The sequence below is a fragment of the Furipterus horrens genome, unplaced genomic scaffold (genome assembly GCF_987537825.1).
Source record: "Furipterus horrens unplaced genomic scaffold, mFurHor1.1.pri manual_scaffold_3, whole genome shotgun sequence".
Lineage (NCBI taxonomy): Eukaryota > Metazoa > Chordata > Mammalia > Chiroptera > Furipteridae > Furipterus > Furipterus horrens.
Genome location: NW_028327173.1, coordinates 46,111,545 through 46,132,558, shown reverse-complemented (window position 1 = coordinate 46,132,558; position 21,014 = coordinate 46,111,545). Strand labels below are relative to the sequence as shown.

General features: G+C 36.8%; 1 protein-coding gene across 1 annotated transcript in view; it reads right to left on the bottom strand.

The window, feature by feature from the left end:
• Positions 1-1,330: 1,330 nt before the first annotated feature.
• UBE2U (ubiquitin conjugating enzyme E2 U) overlaps positions 1,331-21,014 on the bottom strand; it is a 32,723-nt gene continuing 13,039 nt past the window's right edge. The window contains exons 5-8 of the mRNA XM_090271663.1: positions 20,329-20,449; positions 16,470-16,518; positions 8,213-8,298; positions 1,331-1,416 (exon numbers count right to left, since the gene is read on the bottom strand). Of these exons, the coding sequence (XP_090127789.1) occupies positions 1,331-1,416; positions 8,213-8,298; positions 16,470-16,518; positions 20,329-20,449 (342 nt within the window). The remainder of the gene's footprint in view (positions 1,417-8,212; positions 8,299-16,469; positions 16,519-20,328; positions 20,450-21,014) is intronic.

Sequence of the window (21,014 nt, the reverse complement as noted above, 5' to 3'; positions counted from 1 at the left end):
CACCTCGCACATGATAATTTGACCTATAACTTCAAAATAATGTATTTGGAAAAATGTTCTAGCACTCAAACAGCTCACAATTATTTCAGCCATATGTAGAAGTGGATGGATAAGTTGAAAATGACGTGATCCTACTTTTTCTAAATTTGGGGGTTCTGTGGGATGCTGGCATTACATAATGAATCAATGATCAAACAAAACAAAGCAGTTCTCTTAAAGGAAATAAAAATGGAAGTCATGTCAAAGCAAAATTAACCTTGTGTTCTAAGTGAGTTTCTCTAACTTTAAATGAAACTTAAAATGTGCCTTCAAGAAAGAAGGCATGCATGTATTTCAAATTCTGCTTAATAAAACTTTTCTGCTGCCTATAATTTATTCCGAAAGCAGAAAAGTATCTAATGCAAAAGATTTTCTCCACTTTGGCTTAAAGGAAAGTTGTTGCAAAAGTCAACTGGAAAAAAGAATATTCAACCAAAAAACCTAATCTGAACTCTGATGTTAAAGGATAGGGAAGTATACATTTTAAAAACCTGGATTCCTGCACAAATCCAAAATACAGTATGTTACGTTTACTACTTCTGTACTTCCACCTAGAAGAGAGCTAACAAGTCAAAGGGATTTTTTAAAATGTGGTAAATAAGGTAAAAGCAAAAAATGGAGTCTTTAATTCCCCTAGCTTTGTGGTAGCACCTGAGTACTTTGAAAGAAGCCCACCAGAATAAATGACTCCCTTAAACCAGCCAACACCACAGAGCTGAGGTGGAATCTTTGCTCTAGCACTGTGAAGCAGAAAAACTGCATTTAGAAGAGCCTGAGATGAACTTGAGGTCCCTTCCTTAATGTGGTCTAAGAGTCAAGATACTATGATAATTTATTTTTGTATTTTACAATATTCTTCTTCATTGGATGTAATATATTTTGTTCCTGAATGAGAAATCTGTGGAAGAGAAAAAGAAATTTGGAACTATGAGAAGGATGAAAAGCTATTTAATAATATATAAACAGGTTGTGATTTTTTTTTTCCTATTTCTAAGTCATGTTGATAAAGATAATGGGACTGGGGATGCGAATTAATGGGGAGGGTATTGGGAGATTCCTGCACTGTGGCTCACGTCCTATATCCATTTTTGGCAGCTAAGAGGTAGCAAAGATGTTTCCCACTCAGGTTCATATGAAATGAAAAAAATAATACTTTTTATTTTTTTATGTTTAGAAAAATGTGCAAGTTCTTTCCAGAGGGTTTCTTCTGATGGTTCAGTTAGATAGTAGAAAGTGGAATAGTAGATATTTCAAGTTAATAGGATAATATATTCCAGACACTTAAAATTACTTACTTAAAATTCCATTCTTTATGATGATGAAGCTCCATTTTCTTCCATTTATAGTACTTACTAATGAAATTTGGATCTTCAAGCACTGAAACTAGAATATAAAAAAGAGCTATGCATACATTCTTTAATAATAGTTCAATGTTTAAAATAATCCACGTATTAAGTTGATATGTGGCAAGGATGTACGTACACTATATACTTCAAGTCATATTATAATGCTCAGACACTTTCCAAATTTCTTCTTTTTATTTGAACTTGGTATTATTGTCTATTGTTTGAAATAAGTAGATTGTGACTTCAAAACTTTTCATTATAATGACACTTGTTTATGTGTCATTTCATTTACAGTAACGTAGAAGGTCTTAAAATGACTCATACAGAAACTAGACACTGTAGTTTAAAAAAATTCTAATTCAGCACTTCAAGAGGCAAAATAAAATCTTAGATTTAGAAGTGACATTACAGATCTTTCCCAAAGAATCTGCAGCTGATGATCATCCAGCCTGTAAATGAATCCTTTGCCACCAACAAAAACACTCTCCTGTTTGTTGTTGGGAGACTGCCTGTTCCATTGACAGATGGTAAGGTCACCATGTCCTTCCTTAATCTGAGTTCTGGGTTTCCACTGGTTCTAGTTCTGACCTCTGGAGCAAGACTAAGTCCATTCCTCCCCCATGAGAGAAAGCTCTTCTAATATTTGAAGATAATTCTGAGGGCAGCCTCAGTTCCTACAACTGTTTCTTAAGGCATGATTCTCTAGAGACCCAACCATCTGCACCACCCTGGCAATGAAATCTGTTCATGTTCCTATTAAAGTTCCCATCCAGGACTGGCTCCGCATCTTGGTTTCATGTGAATAGCAAAGATGCAATGAGATACTACCTCCCTTGGTCTGTGTGCTCCACATCTATCATTTTAGCTGTGATCTGCATTAGTATTTTCTGGAAATCATATTGCACCATTGGCTCATACGTTTGTGGTTAATTATAAAACTCACGCCTTCAAATTCACATTAAATTTATTGACCTCTATTATGGTTAAGGCACTGGTAGTCTTTACATGAAATATGATTAAGTGAGATCAAATACACATATACACCTTTTCTATTCATATGTCTATTTTTCATCTCCCTGTTTCTTTTAATTGACCTAGGATTATAGTCTTGAACTATTTAACCCACTAGATGTCTCCACCCCTCTTGCCAGCACCTGGAACTTCTTCTTTTTTTTAAATGTATTTTATTGATTATATTGTTACAATAGTTCCAACTTTCTCCCCTTTACTCCCCTCCACCCAGCATCTCCCTCCCCCAGCAATCCCCCCCAAGTCCATACCCATGGTTCGTACATACAAGCTTTCCCGCTTCACCCTTTCATATATTCTTCTTTTTCTTCTCTCTTTTTTTTTAGTAAATATGTGATTAATTATTTTAACAATAAAAAATAACTATCCCTCCCTCTCAGATATTAAGACCCTTTGTAATCTTGTAAAGGACAATGGGTGAAGGTCTCAAACTCCTCAAGCTGCTTCAAGCTGGACATGGTCGTCGTCCTACCTACCCTTGGGTCCAGAAATCCCTATTAATAGTGGGGGTGTGGAGGGGAGGGTGGCCTTCCCTGGAACTTCTTAACAATACTAATTAACCCCTTCTTGCTTGATGAAGTTTGTCATTGCCAGAAAAAACAATTAAACTGAATAGCTCTTTTCTATCAATATCACATGATTTTCATTAGCATTGTTCCTATTTATTCTTTTCTCACTTCAAACATACACAAGCACATACACATACATATTCTTATAGGTTTTATTACTACTGTTTTTATTGGTATTTGGGTATACACTCCTCTCTTCCATTGAAGAGGAACATCTGAGCTCCTAAGAGTATTCTTAACGAGGTCTCATTATTTCCTTTGGATGATTATAATAACTAATATTAATAGAGTTCTTACTAAATACTGAGCATTGGTAATGGACAAATACAGTGGTTACCATTATAATACCCACTTGACAGATAAACAAACAGAAAGGTTGAGTAATGTCTTCTAATTGTGACTATATTACTTAGACAAAATTTAAGATTTGAGGTTTCTAATCGAGTATAATTTATATCTTCCCTTTATTTTTTGAAACTGTCTTTTCTACATTCTCTGTTTGAATATGTCTGGCGGTCTCTTTCTCATACATTATGAAACCAAATGGCATGGTTAACTTTCCTGACTATTCCCATTAATTTGATATCATTAATGTATTTTCTTCATTGCTCTCTCTACTATCTGAGAGGTTTTTAAAAGTTACAGTATCTGTATAAACTTTTAACATTTCCTATTTTATCCCTATTTTTTTCGCTTATCTGTCTCCAACAACCTGATTATAAACTCCTCAAAAAGCTTATTATAATATTTATCTTATTATCTCCAATACACAGTCCATTGTCTAGAGATAGGAGATGCTCAATAAATAATGTTGATTGGAGGGAAATAATGGAGGAATAAGGACAGAAGAGAAAGAAAAGAGACAGAGCATGGGAGCACAAGTGAGCAAGAAGAAAGGATCAGTAAAATGCTGTTAAAAGTTTTTTTCTTTTCTTTTTTAAAAATCCTCACCCAAGGATATGCTCATTGACTTTGGCGGGAGAGAGAGAAACATCAATGTGAAAAAGACATCTATCAGTTGCCTTCTGTACACCCCCAACCAGGGATCGAACCTGAAATCTAGGTATGTGCTCTGATCAGGAATCAAACCCACAACCTTTTAAATTATGGGATGACACTCCAAACAACTGAACCACCCGGCCAGGACTGTCAGAAGTTCTTTAAACTGAAATCCCCCCATCACTACCGCATTTTGCCTTTGTGGCAATTTTGCATTTTGCGGTAGAAAAACATCCTCTATTGCATCCACAATACAGTTCTCCTTCCTTCCTTTCCGAGGATTACTGGGCATCGCTTTTACTCTGTGTTTGTCATGACACATCTCCTTCTGTCCAACACCTGTATAGGTGGATCTTTAAAAAAAATTTTCTATTGCTGGGGCTGAAGAAATATAATAACACCAACTTGCCTTAGCAGATTTTATTTTCCCACACATTATCTCATATTAACCAAAGCGCAACTTAAGATAAGAATGGGATATTTTTGTCAATGAATAGAAATGAAAAATGAGGTACAAAGTGTTAAATGACTAACCTAAATTCACTTCACTGTATGTGGCAAAGTAGTACAGGATTGAGGAGTCTCTAACTTTTGACATCATGCTCTTCCCACTAGAGACTTTCCAAACTTGGTTGCACTTTGTAATCACCTGGGGAGCTTTTAAAGCTACTGCTGCCTGGTCCTGCTCCCAGAGATCTTCATGTAATTGGTCTGGGGGTGTACCCATTACATGGGAAATTTTACAAGCTTCTCTGGTGGTTCTAATGAGCAGTCAAGACTTAGAACCATGCATGGAAATTAGATGACACTGCCTCTTGCATCTAAATGTAGTTTGGAGACACTTGCCCTTATTTCTGGCTCAAAGACTCAAAGCCTGCAAGTCTCCCAGAGTGAAAGCAAGCATCCCCAGGATGCTTCAGGCTGTTTGGTCTGTCTTGATGACAGCAAACATCAGGAAGCCTCCACTCAATATTACAGGGTACAATGGTCTGAAGGAATTCTTTTCCTCTAACATAAACATTTCCTTATGGGGATTATACTCTGTCGTTAAGGTGCTGTTGCCCACAACCAGATGTAGTAGTTTGTTCTCTGCCAAACTTTTAATTTGCCATTCTATGGTGACGGCCAGAGAACAGTGAATCATCCATACATTTTCCCACATGTGTGCCTGTGATTACGAACTAATAATTATAGTTATTAAAAAAGGAACTGTGTATTCTTCAGAGTCTGAATTTAAATCTCAGGCTATAAAGAAATAAGCATTTTATATCATATTATAAAGGCAGTACAGTATGATAGGAAACAACAAATGTGGAATCAGAGGATCTGGTTCAAGTCCTCAGGCCACAGTCTATGTGCTCTAATTAATAATAAGGACACCTACTGAACACTTACTATGTGCTAGGTGCTGTTGTAAGTGCTTCAACTTATGAGGTAGGTGCTGCATTTTTTTTTATTAATAGATGAAGGAACTGGGACACAGAGAGGTTAAGAAATTTACCCAAGGTCACACAGCTAGTAAATGGCAGAGTCAGGATTAAACTTCAGCAATCTGGCTCCAGAATTTATACTCTTTACCAATATATAATATTCCTTTCTACATGTGTGACCTAAGGTAAATTACTTAGCTTCCCTTTGTCTTGGTTTTCTCATTTGTAAAACCAAGCAATAATAAAAATGCCTCACTCATAAGGTTGATATACCACTGGGCATGACATGATTAGAAAACGTAATGCAGAGTATACTCTGTAAACTGTATTATACCAGAATAAACTTACTATTATTATGGCACAGATGACTATGGATAGATTTGTGGCACAAAGATATGAGAAACAGTTATTACTCCAAATCAAAATATAACCACTCATCACTGTCATAAATAAGAAGCTCTTAAAAATATGCACAAGAGCTTAATAATCTTTCGAGTGATAGGAATGTAACTGCAGAAAATGAAGTTATTAGAAATTTCCCTTTTCTGAGTAGTTGAAGCATTCTACAATATAATCTAAAAGCTTCATCTTTATTATTGCCAGGAAATGAGGCCGTTAAAAAAAATAGTATTGGATCTCATCCAGCTGAATTATCCAAAGACAAAATGGCCAGCAGCAGATGTAAGGTTTACATTTATTTCTTTAAATTAAGTGCTGGTTATTATTGAAGGAAGGCTCTTGAAACATTCTTATAACAAATCCCTGGGGGAAGAAGAGGCAGGGTGATTGTGAAATATTGCACCAAGGGCTAGAATCAAAGTCGCAGAAATTCTTCTGGTCCAGGGGTAACCATTACCAGCTATTGCCTTCACAAAGAGGGATGAATTACATAGTAGGTTAGTGACAGACACAGAAACAAGAACCAGTCAGTGGTGCTTCATTATCCTTCCATTTTTAAATGGTTCTTTACTACGCAAAAATCATTTCCAAATCTTGTTACGTTTTGGCATGTGCTTTGATTATTTATTTATTTTCTAGTAGTTTGGAGTCTCCAAATGTCTCTCTATATTTACATGTCATTCCATAAAGTGCCATCCTTAGTGATCGGTTTGGCTTGTGGTTGAAGGAGTTGGGTGCTGAGTCATCCCCAGACGGTGTCAATCGCCTCTTGACACCGGGTTTGTCAAGGTTATGCCCTCTTGGAACGCATCGAGCTCCTCAGTGCCTCACACATAGTAGGCAATCAAGATACGTTTGCTGAATTGACTGAGCAGCACCCAGCCCACTTGAAGTGAAGTAAACATTCATGTACTCTGGTATCAGAAATCATAAAAATTTTTATGCTGATAGCAAAGACTGTGCGTCTTAAAATAAACCTTAAGTTATTATCTTAACCACTAATCCATGATTGAGTGAGGAAGGTAATGTTTAGTCACAAAATAAATAAACAACATCCTGAAAGAACATGTAATTTCTTAGAACTTATTGATCTTACTTTTTAAAAATATTTGCTAAGCTTAGTAGTACTTTATGCTATAATTTGTGCCTCAAAACTGGAAGCTTTTGTGTGTGCGATACTTTGTTTTATTGAAACCCATGACGGCACCATCGCAACAATAGGAAGAAATTTGATGAGACCACAGATTAAGGCAGTGGGGTAGGGTGGGGTGTGGTGGAGGGAGAACATTCATGATGGTGTAGGAGATAGTCAACAAGGCTTAATGAGGGAGATAAAGAGATGTAGGAAACCTCTGTGATTCTGGTCCAGGCAAGTAAATGCAATAATGGTGATCTTCCACTAACCAAGACAGGTAATAAAGGATAGGTTTTTGGGCAAGATAATGAGTTCACTTTGGGACCTCTTAAGTATGAGAAGCCTGGACACATGTAGGCGAGATGTTCAATGCACAGTTTTAAACATGCATACAGAATACATGAAAGGACCTGGCTAGTGAGGATGCTTTAGGAATCACTGGAAGGTAGGCTAATGAAAACCAGGGTGGTGGATGAGGCCTCTCGGATGAGCACGCTGAAAATGCCGTGTTTTCTAAGGGAAGAGGCAGAGGAGCATTACGTAAGGGAGGAGGAAGGCTGTGCATGTATATGGTGCCGTCTAATACAAGGACAGCAGAGCTGATGAGAGTGAGATAAAGATTAAAAAATAATCACTGAATTTGGGAATTGGGGATCACGTAACTTCAGAATGCACCATTCAGCAGAATAGATGGAGCAAAATCATATCTCAGTGTGTGTAGAATGTATAACCTCTTGTGATCCAAATAATGAAATAATACTCTAAAGATTTGGTTACATGAAAGTAGGAAGTTGTCCAGCTGTCCCCTTTCTGTCTCACTAATTCCTAATGTAGGATGGCAGCAGATTTTGCTTTAGATTGATATAATTGAAAGTCCTAGGTTTATACACTTTTTTTCCCCCCTCTCTCTCTACTTAATACTTTCTCTGGCTTTGAGGATAATAATGTTTAGAATCAAAAAGGTTCCTTCTGCTATGAAGGCTTCTTTCTGGGGTGAAGGGAGTAAAGTAAACCTAATAAGATTGAAAACTTCATTGTTTGTTCCTCCAATTGCCTATATTTCTTTTTAGCTTTTAATCAGACTCGCGTCCAGGGTGCTATACAAAAGAGGAACTAAATTAAGTTGATGATTAGTATGTAGAGCAAACAGAGAAGTTTATCACCTTCAAAAATTGCAAATAATATGTCAGTGAGTCTTTAAAAGGACAAACAGAATAATTAAGAGATTAATATACACCAAAAGGACACAGGATAAGATCACCTTACATGGGGTTATGTAACATTCCGCAGCTTTTGATGTGGCTATTTCAGACCATGTTTTGTAGTAATCATCAAATGAAATTTTAATTGATCTGAAAATATAAATTAAAATCAGACAGAGTAGTTTGCCAGTTTGTTTTTCAAAATTATTTTATCAGAGTGAACTGTTTCAGACAACAATATCTTGTCACAAGACATTAAACTGATTTACAGTTTCTAACAAATCTAACATATTCATTCCTCCACTAATACACACAAATCACAAAAAAGAAAACCTGTCCAAATCACTTTTCAATAATAGATGTAAATGTGCACCCCTGTGTATACTATACAAAGAAAAATATAGGTTCAGTTTATTTGCTTTTCATGGCTAACAAAAAAAAGAACTTCAAGAAAAGGATTATACCTGTACATTTTCTCTCTACAATAAATATTTTCTTAAATTTCTATGCCAAATTAAAATAAATATTTTATTTATTTATTTTTAGAGAGAGGGGAAGGGAGGGGGAAAGAGAAACATTGATGTGAGAAAGAAACATCAATCAGTTGCTGCTCTTGTGCACCCAGAGCAGGACTGAACCTGCAACTCCAGCATGTGCCCTGATGGGGACTCCAACCTGTGACCTTTCTTTCACTTGGTGGGATGACACCCAACCAACTGAGCCACACTGGTCAAAGCCCTATGCCAAATTTTAGGAAAATCACCTTTATTTCTTTTTATTATGAGGAGAAATGAAACACCAGAATTTTTGACACTGAAAATGAGCATTTTTAAAAGAGGGAACAACTCTTTTCTATGATTCCTGCCTATATTTTTCCTTCCCTAATACTACTGTGTCCTAATGGGAAAGCAAAGGTTATTATAAAGGATTTAACAGGAAATGTGAAATAGTCACTCAAATAACAGCCTTTCTGATTTATTTTTCTACAAACTTTTTGAGTGCAGTGATTTTCAACATCCTACAAACAAAACATTACTTTGGGATATTTTTCAGACATGTAAAACCACCAATTGACTGACTTAGATGTTTAAACATCAAATTAAAAAGCCTTTGTCTGTGTTCCATTTTAAGTTCCTAGTTCTTTACAGGAAGAAGCAACTTTTCAGTTAGAATATGTCTACTAGCATTAATTTTTATAGTGGCTTCAAGTAAATATGTGACTAAATTTTGAAATCAATGGTGCAAATACCTAAATGTGTTAATGCACTCATCTATTTAAATGATAATTACAGACACCTAAGACACCAATTTAAGACTAACATTTTGAAATACGTTATTGCTTTTGCAATCGTAAGTAGAAATCTGAAACTTGGTGAAGATAAATTAATCACTACTATTATTGCTTCCAGAGCTACATGCGGTGCTTTTCACTACTAAATGATATACTAAACTAACATTAATTTCCCAAAGAAATGTTTCGGCATTTGGCAATGAAGGTAACAAAATGAAAGGCTGCATTATATCTCCTGCATGAAAAAGCTTGTGATCAATTTGCTGTCACAGATCATTTAGCAGACAACAATGACCCAAGAGGAAGGAAACTGTCAACACACTGTCTCGTGAAAAAAAATACACCATCTTCAGGCACAATCGTCTCCATTGTTTTTTGTCTGTTTGACGATGACCCCTGACCCTTTCCCTTCCCAGCAGTGTCCTGTTCAATTTCAAACTGCTAGCCTTCAGGGGCTTTCTTTTCTTTCTCCAGAATAATTAAAAATATTACCCTAAAAGGTATAACTTTTGTATAATTTGAATATACAATGCAGAATGTCTTAAACATTTGGAAATATTTGCGTTTTCAATTCTGTAAAGGAAACAGCTCCTTAAAGTAAGAGAACTACTAAAATAAGTAGTAACTATTTTACTACTATTCAGATAAACTGCTAAGTTTATAGGGTTATACACAGAATAAAAAATACATGTGTTTATAGTTTCAACCAATAACAGGACTTTACTGTGCTTTACCATTGGCATTCTGAATATGAAAAAGTAGAAGACAACATTTTAAACTGAATATCAGAGCTCATTATTTTAATGGGAAAGAAGATGTATACCTGAACTAGTATATAGAATAGCTTTACATATTAACATCATAAAGTGCTATATCACTTAACACAGACATTTGGAGACTATAATGACCATGGCAATAAGCAGAAAATGTTGGGATAGGCAGATATAGTTCTATTTTGGAGTCATTAGGGAAAGTGTCACTTGGAATATGAAACTGGAACCAAGGAAAGAGGCATTTTAGGCCAGGGAAACATTATTAGCAGTAAATAGCTCATACGGGGAGAAGCATGGTGTGTACATGTGTACATACAGAGAATACTGGGGAAAGAGATGATAGTAACAAGATAATTGATGAGAGTGGAGAGTTCCAATTCCAGAGGCCTTGGAATCTGATAAAATAAGTGAAACTGGGCAATGCAGGGTCTTCAGATTTAGGCAGAGGATGGATTAGAGTTGATTTAGTAATCTTGATTTATTAGGTGATGGAGAGCAATCAGAAGTTCTTGAATAAGGCAAGCAAATTATGAAATCAGTGTGTAAGAGTTTTTTTCTGGCATTAGTATGCAGGGTGGATTATATGGGAAATTAAACACTGGGGGCAAGTTAAGAAACAAATGTGATAATTCAGGCAAGAGATAAGGAGAGCTAATACAAGGCTGAGAGCAAAGATTACGGGTAGGAGGGGATGAATCAAGGGTAAAGAATTGACTGGACTCCTTGCCTGATAGGGTGTGAAAGGTGAAGGAATCTGAGGGTCAAATATTCTCCTAAAGCCCAGAAGACCAGTTAGTTTTGCTATTAATAGAAAGTGTCTAGAGAAACTGAAGTAAAATATGAGTTTAATTTTAAACACAGGTTTTAGGTGATGACCTTTAGGAGTGTGATTGAGAAATTGAGACTGGAAATAAGAGATTTGGGTCAAATCAACATAAAGGTTGATAGATGACGCCATTAGGGAAAACAAACTCCAAAAGAGTAATTAAGTGTTTAGAAAAGAGAGAGCAGAAACTGATTCATAGTTAAGAGAAGCCAGTGAAGAAGACAAAAGGATAATTAAGAGGAGAAGAGAATTGTGGTAGTGATATTTCAGGGAAGCAACATCTCAGCCATGATAAAGTCTAAGGACTAAATACCTACATGTCCCTGGATATAAGGTCCCGTAGCACAATGATTAAGAGTGCAGGCTCTGGAATCACCAGGCCTGGCTGAAAATTCTCTGGCACTCTGACTTATTAGCTGTATGACTTGGGGCAAATTCCCTAACCCCTCATTCCTTCTTCCTCAACTATAAAATTAAGAGATAGAATTTCTCCAGTGTTTCTTGTGAGCATTCAATGAAAACATACAAGGGAAGAGCCACGTGGGGGGTTTAGCACCCCAAGCACTCCGTGTCAGCTGCTCTCCCGACCTCACCTGGACAAGTGCCTCATCCCTTCTCTCCTACAAGCTCAAAGCAGCTTCCTAATTGTTTTTCTCCCTCAGTCTCTCCCTATTCCAGGGTATCATGCCTCTGTTGAAAACCACATTTGGTTATTGAATTCTATAGGATGAAACCTAAACACGTTCAACTATAACTCAAGGTTCTTCATCATCAGGCCATTTCCAGCCTTTACTTTTAGCATGCATCTGCACATCCAGAGGCACTATCGCATGAACCTCCTGACGATCCCGAGTAGGCCATAATATTACATTTTCTATCTGTGCAAGCAGTTCTAGCTAGACTCCTTCATCCTCTGTGCTGTCAAACTCTTACTTATCGAGGTTCCGGTCCAATAAAAGTATTGTGTATATGAAAGCTGTCACAGTGGACATTGTGGTTGCCTCCCCGATAATTAGTTTGTTCTTCCCCCATTTTGTACATGTCATTCAGTCTGATGGAATTGACCTCATACTTGGCTCTAAGTCAGGGCCTGATGAATTTAGAACTGTTTGACAAAAGTGACTAGTTTAGGAACAGGAACCTGACCTAAAAAGATCAAATCAGAGCAAAATTTATTCTGACATTCTAGTACACTTTGATATCAATCTCTTTGTTCTTCAAGACTGCCTTGCTATTCTAAATCCTTTGTATTTCTAGATACATTTTAGAACCACCTTGTTAATTGCTAGAAAAAAAAAAAACTATTGAAATTGTCATTGAGATTGAATTAAATCTATAGATTAATTTGGGAAGAATTGGCATTATAGTAATATTGATTCATTCCCAGTCACAAACACTGTATATCTCTATTTCTTTAGGTCTTTAAAAATTTCTCCCAGCTTTATTCTGCAGTTTTCATTAGAGTTGTCTGTCATCTTTGTTACATTTTGTTGTTGTAATGGTATTCTTTACATTTCACTTCCTGTGTATGGATTGCAAATATATAAAAAATTAGGCGATTTGTTAATGATCATCTTGTATCCAGGGTTCTTGTTGAAGTCACTTATTAATTTTCAAACTTTGTATATTCATTTGGATTTTACTGTGTAAATAATCCTGTTTTCTGTGAATTAAGATAACTGACTTCCTTCTTTCCAAACTTCCTTTTATTTCTTTCCCTTGCTTCATTGCATTGGCTAGTATAGTGTTAAATAGAAGTGGTGATTAATGGGCATACTTGTTTAGTTCCTAAACTCAGGAGAAAAAGCATTCAACGTTCCACATTTAAGTATGAGGTTGGCTGTTGGATTTTCGTAGATTCCCTTTATTGGAATAAGAAAATTCTCTTCCATTCCTAGTTTGCTGAGAATTTTTTGAATCATGAATGGGTGTTAAATTTTAGCAAATATATTTCCTGGATTTACTGAGATCATTTTATGTTTTTTTTCCCTTTATTTGGTTAACGTGGTGAGTTATACTGATTGATGCTAAAATTTTAGCCAACCTGGCTTTCCTGAAATCAAGCCCACTTAACCATGATGTATTATCATTTTTTATGCATCAATGGATTCAATTTGCTAATATTTTGGTTACATTTATACATCTGTATTTATGAGAGATATTGGTCTATATTTTTTCCTTGCAATAATTCCATATTTTAGAATCAGAGTGTGGAGGATACCCATTTTCTCTCCTCACTGACAAAAGTTTTAATATCTTTTTTCAAATTTGTTTTATTTTATAATAACTTTAGATTTATAAAAGAGCTGTAAAGATAGTTGACTTTTAAAAAAATTAAAGTATAATTTGCATTCAGTAAAATGCAAATTTTAAGCATACAGATTAATGACTTTTGACAAAAGACAACATCTGTACAACCACAAGCCCAAACAAGATATAGAATATTTTTATTACTCCAGAAAGTTGCCTACTGCCCCTTCCCAGATAAATACCCTTGACATTTTGGGCAATCACTGATCTCATTTTTATCACTATAGATTTGTTTTGCCTGTCTTAAAATTTTATATAAATTGAATCATATAGTATGCACTCCCTTGAATACTCTGGATTTTTTTTATACTCAACATAATGTCTGCATTACCATTCCATGCTGTTGCATTTATCAACAGTTCATTCATTTTTATTGCTGATAGTATTCAATTTATGAATATAATACAATCTATTTGTATATTCAACTGTTGTAGGATGTTTTAGTTGTTTCCAGTTTGGCATATTACGAATAAAGCTCCTATGAACATTTGTGTGCAAGTCTTTTTTATAATATATATTTTAATTTCCCTTAGGTAAATATTAGGAGGGAAAGTACTGGATCACAGGGTAGGTGACTGTTCGATGAAATAGGAAACTGCTAAGTTGTGTTTCAAACTGGCTTTGGGTGTGTCAAATGGTGTAACAACATTGACAGAGATAAAGGGGAGCCCCAGTGATTGTACCCTCGCCAACAACTGGGTGACGGCAATAGCTACCCAGTTCAAACTGAAATCTAATAATAATTCTTGATTCCACTTTTCTCTGATACCCTCCATCTAAGCAAACCAAGCCTTACATTCATCCACTTTTCTCCTTCTCCACATCTATGCCCTCAACCCCAGCCCCAATCACCACTGTCTCTCCCCTGGTTTACTTAAATAACCTTAGATTCCTCGAAACCTGTTCCCCACACAGCAGTTAAAACAGTCCTCTAAAGATGTAAATCTCATTGTGTCTGCCCCTTCTTTAAAGCTGTCCAGCTGTGTCCCAATTCCCACTGCTAATCTAATCTAATCAAATCAAAATTCCTTACCTGGTTTATACAGCCCTTAAATGACATGGCCCTGCTGACTTCTCTTACCTCATTGCCCACCCTTCCCCTCTTTTCCCCTTGCTGTGTTCCAGCTACAGTAGCTTTCTTTCTTTCTGAAGCTCTAACACACCATGCTCATAGGTAATTTAGAGTCTGGGAGCGGGTGTGGGAGAGACAGAAGGAGAGGGAGAGAGAGAGAGAGAGGGAGGAGAAAGGGGGCAGGAGGAGGGGGAGGGAGAGAGAAAGTTCTTGTTCCACTTATTTACGTTTCCATTGTTTGGTTTCTATATGTGCCCTGACCGCAAATTGAACCCTCAACCTTGGTGTAGTGGGATGATGCTCTAACTAACTGAGCCGCCTGGCCAGGGCTTGAGTCACTTCTGACTAAAGTTATATTTAGACCATTCTCCCAGACCCCAAATTTTCTACTGCCGTCATCAAAACTGTCTCCTCTTCAGAGGAGAGTTTCCAATTTTAGCGTGTAAATCTTGTGAGGTCAGAGATCACATAGTATTCAGTTGTGCATCCCTAACCCTGGAGCACAGCACCTGAAACAGGGCATATGCTTAGTAAATGTATTTTAAATAAGCAGATAAATAGCTGCTCTCCAACAGGCTGCCTGTATTGTATCAAATGGTATCCTGCAGCCTGTGGGTAAACCTCCCAGATGACCAGCACACGCTTAAATCACTGAACATCTACTGGATTCCTCTGACTAAATTCTCTCTACCCAGTTGACTGGACTTTGCCTAAGTTTTGTCATGCTCTTCAAAAACAGGGTTTCAATCACCTGGCTATGCCTCTGGGATTATTTCTATAGCTGGGTCAGTTCCCCCAGTTGATGATATAATTCTAGCCTGTGTTGCTTGTCTGACAATACAAAGAGCAGCTTCTCTCTTGGAACAATTTCTGCAAGACCTCATTGTGAATGCTCTTATTGTAAAAACTAAAGGCTAGACAGAACTGAGCCTTATCCCATATATACCAGTGGTAAATATCAAAATTCACAACTACATAACAAACTGCAGCCTGGCATGTACTGGTAGTGTAGAGCATTATTGAAATCTAGATTGTGTTGCTTCAGTTGTGTTCTGGAGATTTCTCTAGAGGTTTCAGGCTAACACTAGGGGAACACCACAGATCAGGCTTGATTCTGGTTTTATTTATCCTTGGTTTGGTTCAGAGGGCTTGCTGAAGCTGAGACCAGAGAAGTCCTTATGGTCTGCTCTTATTGCCTTATTAGTAAATGCTGGCACTGTGCCTTTATGTGCTATAAATAATTATACTACAAATACAAAGAACTTTGTGATATTCTAGGGACATTCATGTTTTACAGGGACATTCATGCATTCAACACTTATTTATCATGAATCTATTTTGTGCCAGGATGGTCACTTGCTTCTCTCCACATTGACAAGTTTAAGGGCAGCAATGTCCTCTATTGAATCCTAAACTAGTGTACAACTCATTAGACCATGCTTATCTTCCTGCAATTTTGTCAACACTTTTATTCATCTTCAGGGCCAGTCAAGGAAACTTCAGCTGAGGTAAACATTATTTCAACACTAGTTAATTGGCTATTTTCTAGATCTGATAGAAATGCTCAAGAAACTGATGCTACAGAACCATAGAGAAAAACACTGACCTATACCTTGTTCATGCATTCAAGGCTGCATTGATGCCATATTGTCAGGATGTCTCCCAGAAGGTACAGTGGCTTCAGCCCTAACTTTCTCCCTTTCCCTCTAGTGCCTATCTTCTTAATTGCTTGGACTTTTGCTCTCTATAATAGTTTGTGTTCATTATGTTCACAGCATGCTTTCTTTCTTCAACAATAAAAAATAAAAATTAAAATAGGTAAGTTCATATAGTAACATTCAATATTAATTCGAGGGTCTAGAAAGAATTCAACAATTTTCCACATTCATTCTGAAGACATTTTAAACATGTATTGTAAGAAGAAATATACCTACTTCCTTCTGGGTTAAAAATAATAATAATTCAATTATGAGAAACAATGTAAACAGTTTAAGTAAAAAGTCCTTTTAATAAATAAATTGACATAGAATTGTATGAAGGAAAACTTACCTGATAAATTTATTTGAGTCTTGAGATAACTTGGAGCTGTCATCTTTCACTGTAAAAAAAAAAAAAAAAAAAAAGAGAGAGAAAAGATTCTGGTTTACTTGGAAGATTAAATACATGGCTTTATGTGTACTCTTTCTGAAGCCTCAATAAAATGGTAATAAAGAAATAAAAATAAGGTATGGAATCGCAAAGAGAGCAAAATAAAGATGGCAAGAAAAATTTTCAAGACAGAAAGCAGATGTCAAGTGATAACTGTCTTAGCAGACTAGGGAAATTTGGAACCCAACTACATGATGGGGGAGGCGGGCAGGATCAATGAAAAGCACACAGATCCACACTTCGGAACTTGAGAAACAATTCAGGAATTGGAGGTACCAAACACCTCTGAAAGGTGAGAGATATAGCACCATCACTCAAGATTTATACCCTCATCCCGGGCAACCAGATGATCACCACCACCCAGGTAGGAGGAAGGATGTTTAATCTCTAGAGAAACTGAGTCAGAGAGACTCAAGACTGGAGGAGACTAGGAACAAAGCAGAACAAGAGTATGGGAAGGGACTGAAGTGGTGAATAAATCATATTGAATAAATAAGGTTCCTACTTTTTCTACCTGTCCAGCTCCCGGAGTGCAAGCAGCTAGCATCTCCTCCAGGAACAAAATGGAGGAGTTGTCTCAGGGGAAATAGTCAAGCCTACTAATGACAACTAATGGTATCATCCTCCACTGAATAATTGTATAATGAAACCAAACTGACAACAAGTCCAGCCAGTACTTACATACTCTTATTGCTTTTCAGGCACCATATGTCTATCATACATGAAGAGGTAGAGAATAGGAGAAAAATAGAATTTAAAAAAAATTACAGGATCAGCTCAGTAGTTTCCACACCCAAATATCTTGATATATAAGAGAAAGAACAGAGAAAATGAAGGGTAATAAATTATAGAATGAATTACATTAAAAAAATCCCCATTACTAAAGGATTAGAGTTTTTAAAATAAGATTTAAACAGCCTATCAAATGCCCTACATATGAACGAGGATGGGGAACACCCCCCAAAAAACTACACCAACAAACATTATCAAGAAATTTCAGATCACTGGGAATGAAGAGAAGATTTCAAAAGCTTCCAGAAAGAAAATATATCACATGTCAAGAATTGGACATCTGAATGAAATCAGGCTTCTCAAGAGCAACACTAGAAATGAGGAGGCAACAGGACCTTTTCAATTCCAAAAGAAAATGATTTCCAAACTAAAATTTAACCAAATTGTGATCATATGAGAATGTAATGAATACATTTTTTAGGCATGCAAAGTCAGACAAGATTTAGCTCCCATGGACTAGGAAGCTCCTTGATGTGCTCCAACAAGATGAAGGAGCAAACCCACCAGGAGGAACATAAGGGGTCAAGCAGGAGCTCCAATCAGAAAGGCAGGCAGAGGGGTTCAGAGGGGTTGTCCCAGGATGCTTGTGAGAGAGCTGCCAGGTTAGAACTGCAGGAGGAGAAGGGTCACAGGAAAGAATTCTCCAAGGGAAATGCATCTGATTCAATGTCTAGGAGTTGTGTGTGACCGCTTTATCAGAAAGTTTAGGGGAAGACTCATTGATAGATATATAAAAACAAAAAAGTGAGTGAAAACTCAGACCATTTGTACAAGAAAAGAAAAACAACCATTCATAGCTCATCTGTGACAAATATTTACTAAGTCATATTAATATAACCAAACTATATTAGGAAAATAGGGAACAATGTGGGCGGATCTAAGTTTATGCATATTTTTTCATTCATTCATTCTACAAATTTGTATTTAATACCTACAACCAGACACTGCATCAGGTACTGAGGATACAGTTCTAGCCTATAATTGATGCCTACAGAGAGGATACAATTAGCTGTCTCTTAAGTTTCTTATTTATACAATTAACTGTCCATTCCAGTTTTGTGTATCCAGAAATATAATCCTTTCTATGCATTTTTAGATCTCTTTATTAATATATTATATATGAGAGATGATTCTTGCAGCACTACAGGAGAGACCTTTTTCCATGTTGTTACCGGTAACTAATTGTGACTGGATGCAATCTTCCACAGAAGCCCACATAGTGCTCTATCTACTATCATCTAATTTAGAGCTAATGGGTTTTCTGCACGCATTCATTTCCCACTCACAGCAGCTGTCTCTGCTGTTTCACAGCTCTCTCCCTATGAAGCCATAGGAAGTCCTCTTTGTGGTACCCTCGGATAGCTCGCCTAGCCTACCTGAGGAGGCAAGCAAGCTGGTTACTATACACCGTCTTGGATTTCCACATACTTCCCCAATGTAACTAAAGAATGAAACAAAAACCTGCCAAAGAATTTCTTGTTACTCATTTGCTGGGTGATTTGGCCATGTGGGCTGCTTTTCTGTGTGATTTGAGGGCAAAGTTGGAGAAGTGAGAGGAGTGAAGGCTAACGTCTGCCAAAAGGAGGACAAAAGGGAGGACCATTTTTTCTTCAGTTTTCTTCTCATCCTTTATCTCTGCAGGGCAAACACAAAATGTACTGCACAGGAAAAAAATCTATTGCACAGAATCATCAGTTGTAGAAAATTCTTTAAAACCAGCTTTTAAATTTTCATTTACCAGAATTTGGGTATAGCTTTGTTATAAAATCTTTTTTTATAATGATAGTCCTGTAGGGCTCAATGAAAGGTTAAGTGATGCTATCATTCACTCATTCATTCCACAGATAACTACTGAGTACAGGGGATACAAGCAGTGGGTGCTACGGAATTCTGGCAGGTTACAAATGTGGTTAGAGTGAAGCAATATGACCATGTACAAACCAGCCTTAAAACTGTCCGGGGAAGTTTTGAGGATCCCCATGGCAATCATGACATGTTCGAAGATACTGAAAAAGATGTGTGATTAATACTGCTTGATTTGCATCACCCAGAAGCCCTGTGGAGGGGCACTTGCACTTGGTCACATGGACTAGCAGGTTCTAGAAGGGGACTGGAAAAATGATGAACATCTAAGAGAGAAAGTCTATGAGAGATCAGTTTGAACAGCAAAGCGAATCTGAACAGCAAGGCTTGCTGACTAAAGTGGTAATAATAATACCAGCTACTATGCAAGGTTTCTGTGCACTGTGGCAAGAGGAGAGGCAGGATATGGAGGAAAATAACTAGGTCACTAGGGGCCAAAACTTCACTTGTGACAAACCCTTCTGGGCATAAGGAACCAACAACATTGTTCCGCTAACTGCAGAGAGAGACAGGAGCAAAGAAGGTGATGGAGTTAAAAGCCATGTAGAGGCCACTGGCAGGATGAGAGTGAGAAAACCAAGGTATCAGAAACATACAGGCCAATAGAGAGAAAGCCTGAAGAACCTCAGAGGCCATTTCCACTTGGACTCTTAGAAAGACTACCTGGGCGGGAGGCAGGGGTTGCTGGGAGGGAGACTCCCCAGAAATAAAATGCTGAGCATTTTGCTAATCAAGAGGAAAGGAATCTCAGATCACTAAGATGTTGGGTACTGAAGGTGAAATCTGGGAAATATCCATTATAGATCCAAGAATTAAAGTTTGATGTTAGGTCTTTATGATGAATAGACTAGTTTCGATTGGCACCATCTATCTGTATGGCCCTAACATTTAAAGATATTAAGCTTATGATCTTTGATAATCTTTAAAGAAGATCACACTAATTGGCTCGACAAAGAGGTACGGTAGGAGAGATCTTAGTACAATTTCATTACAGAAAATGGATACAGAAAATATTCCCTTAGTTAAGAGTTATTTACTAGATCACTTATTTGCTATAAATGCATAATTAATAATTGGAAAATAACAATAAGTAGGCATTTCTTACATTGTAATGATTTATGGAAAAGTCTTTGAACTATTAGTCTGTACATAGATTCATCATTAATCAGTATTTGGGCTGCTTCCAAATTCACTGGATTTTCTAGCACTGGATTAGAAAGCATAACCTATAAGAAAAAATACAGAACATAGTTATTTTTTTAAGTATCTTTTTTCTTAAGACAAAAAGACAAACCAATGCATACAACATTCAGGAAGGATTTATTAAATGCCTATGATATATCTACCTGAAAACAGATACAAACACAAATGAGACAGCACCCCTACTCTCATGAAATTCTTGATCTTGGTTTTTGGTTAATTTTGTTTTCAATTGTAGTTGACATTCTATATTATTTTATATTCATTTCAGGTGTACAGCATAGTGGTCAATAACATAATTTATAAATGTATCCCAATATTTCAAGGCATCATAGTTATTACAATATTATTGACCATGTTCTCTACGCTTTACCTTAAGTCTCCTGACTGCTCTGTAACCACCAGCTTACACTTTCAATCCTTTCACCTTTTTCACCCAGTCCCCCAACCTCCCTCCCCTCTGGCAATGATCAGTTTGTTCTCTGTCCTTATGAGATTGTTTGTTTTGTTTGTTCATTTGTTTCATTCTTTCCATGCAGCATACCGTATCTGTCTTTCCCCGGGCTCATCTTAGTTTACTTAGCATAATAC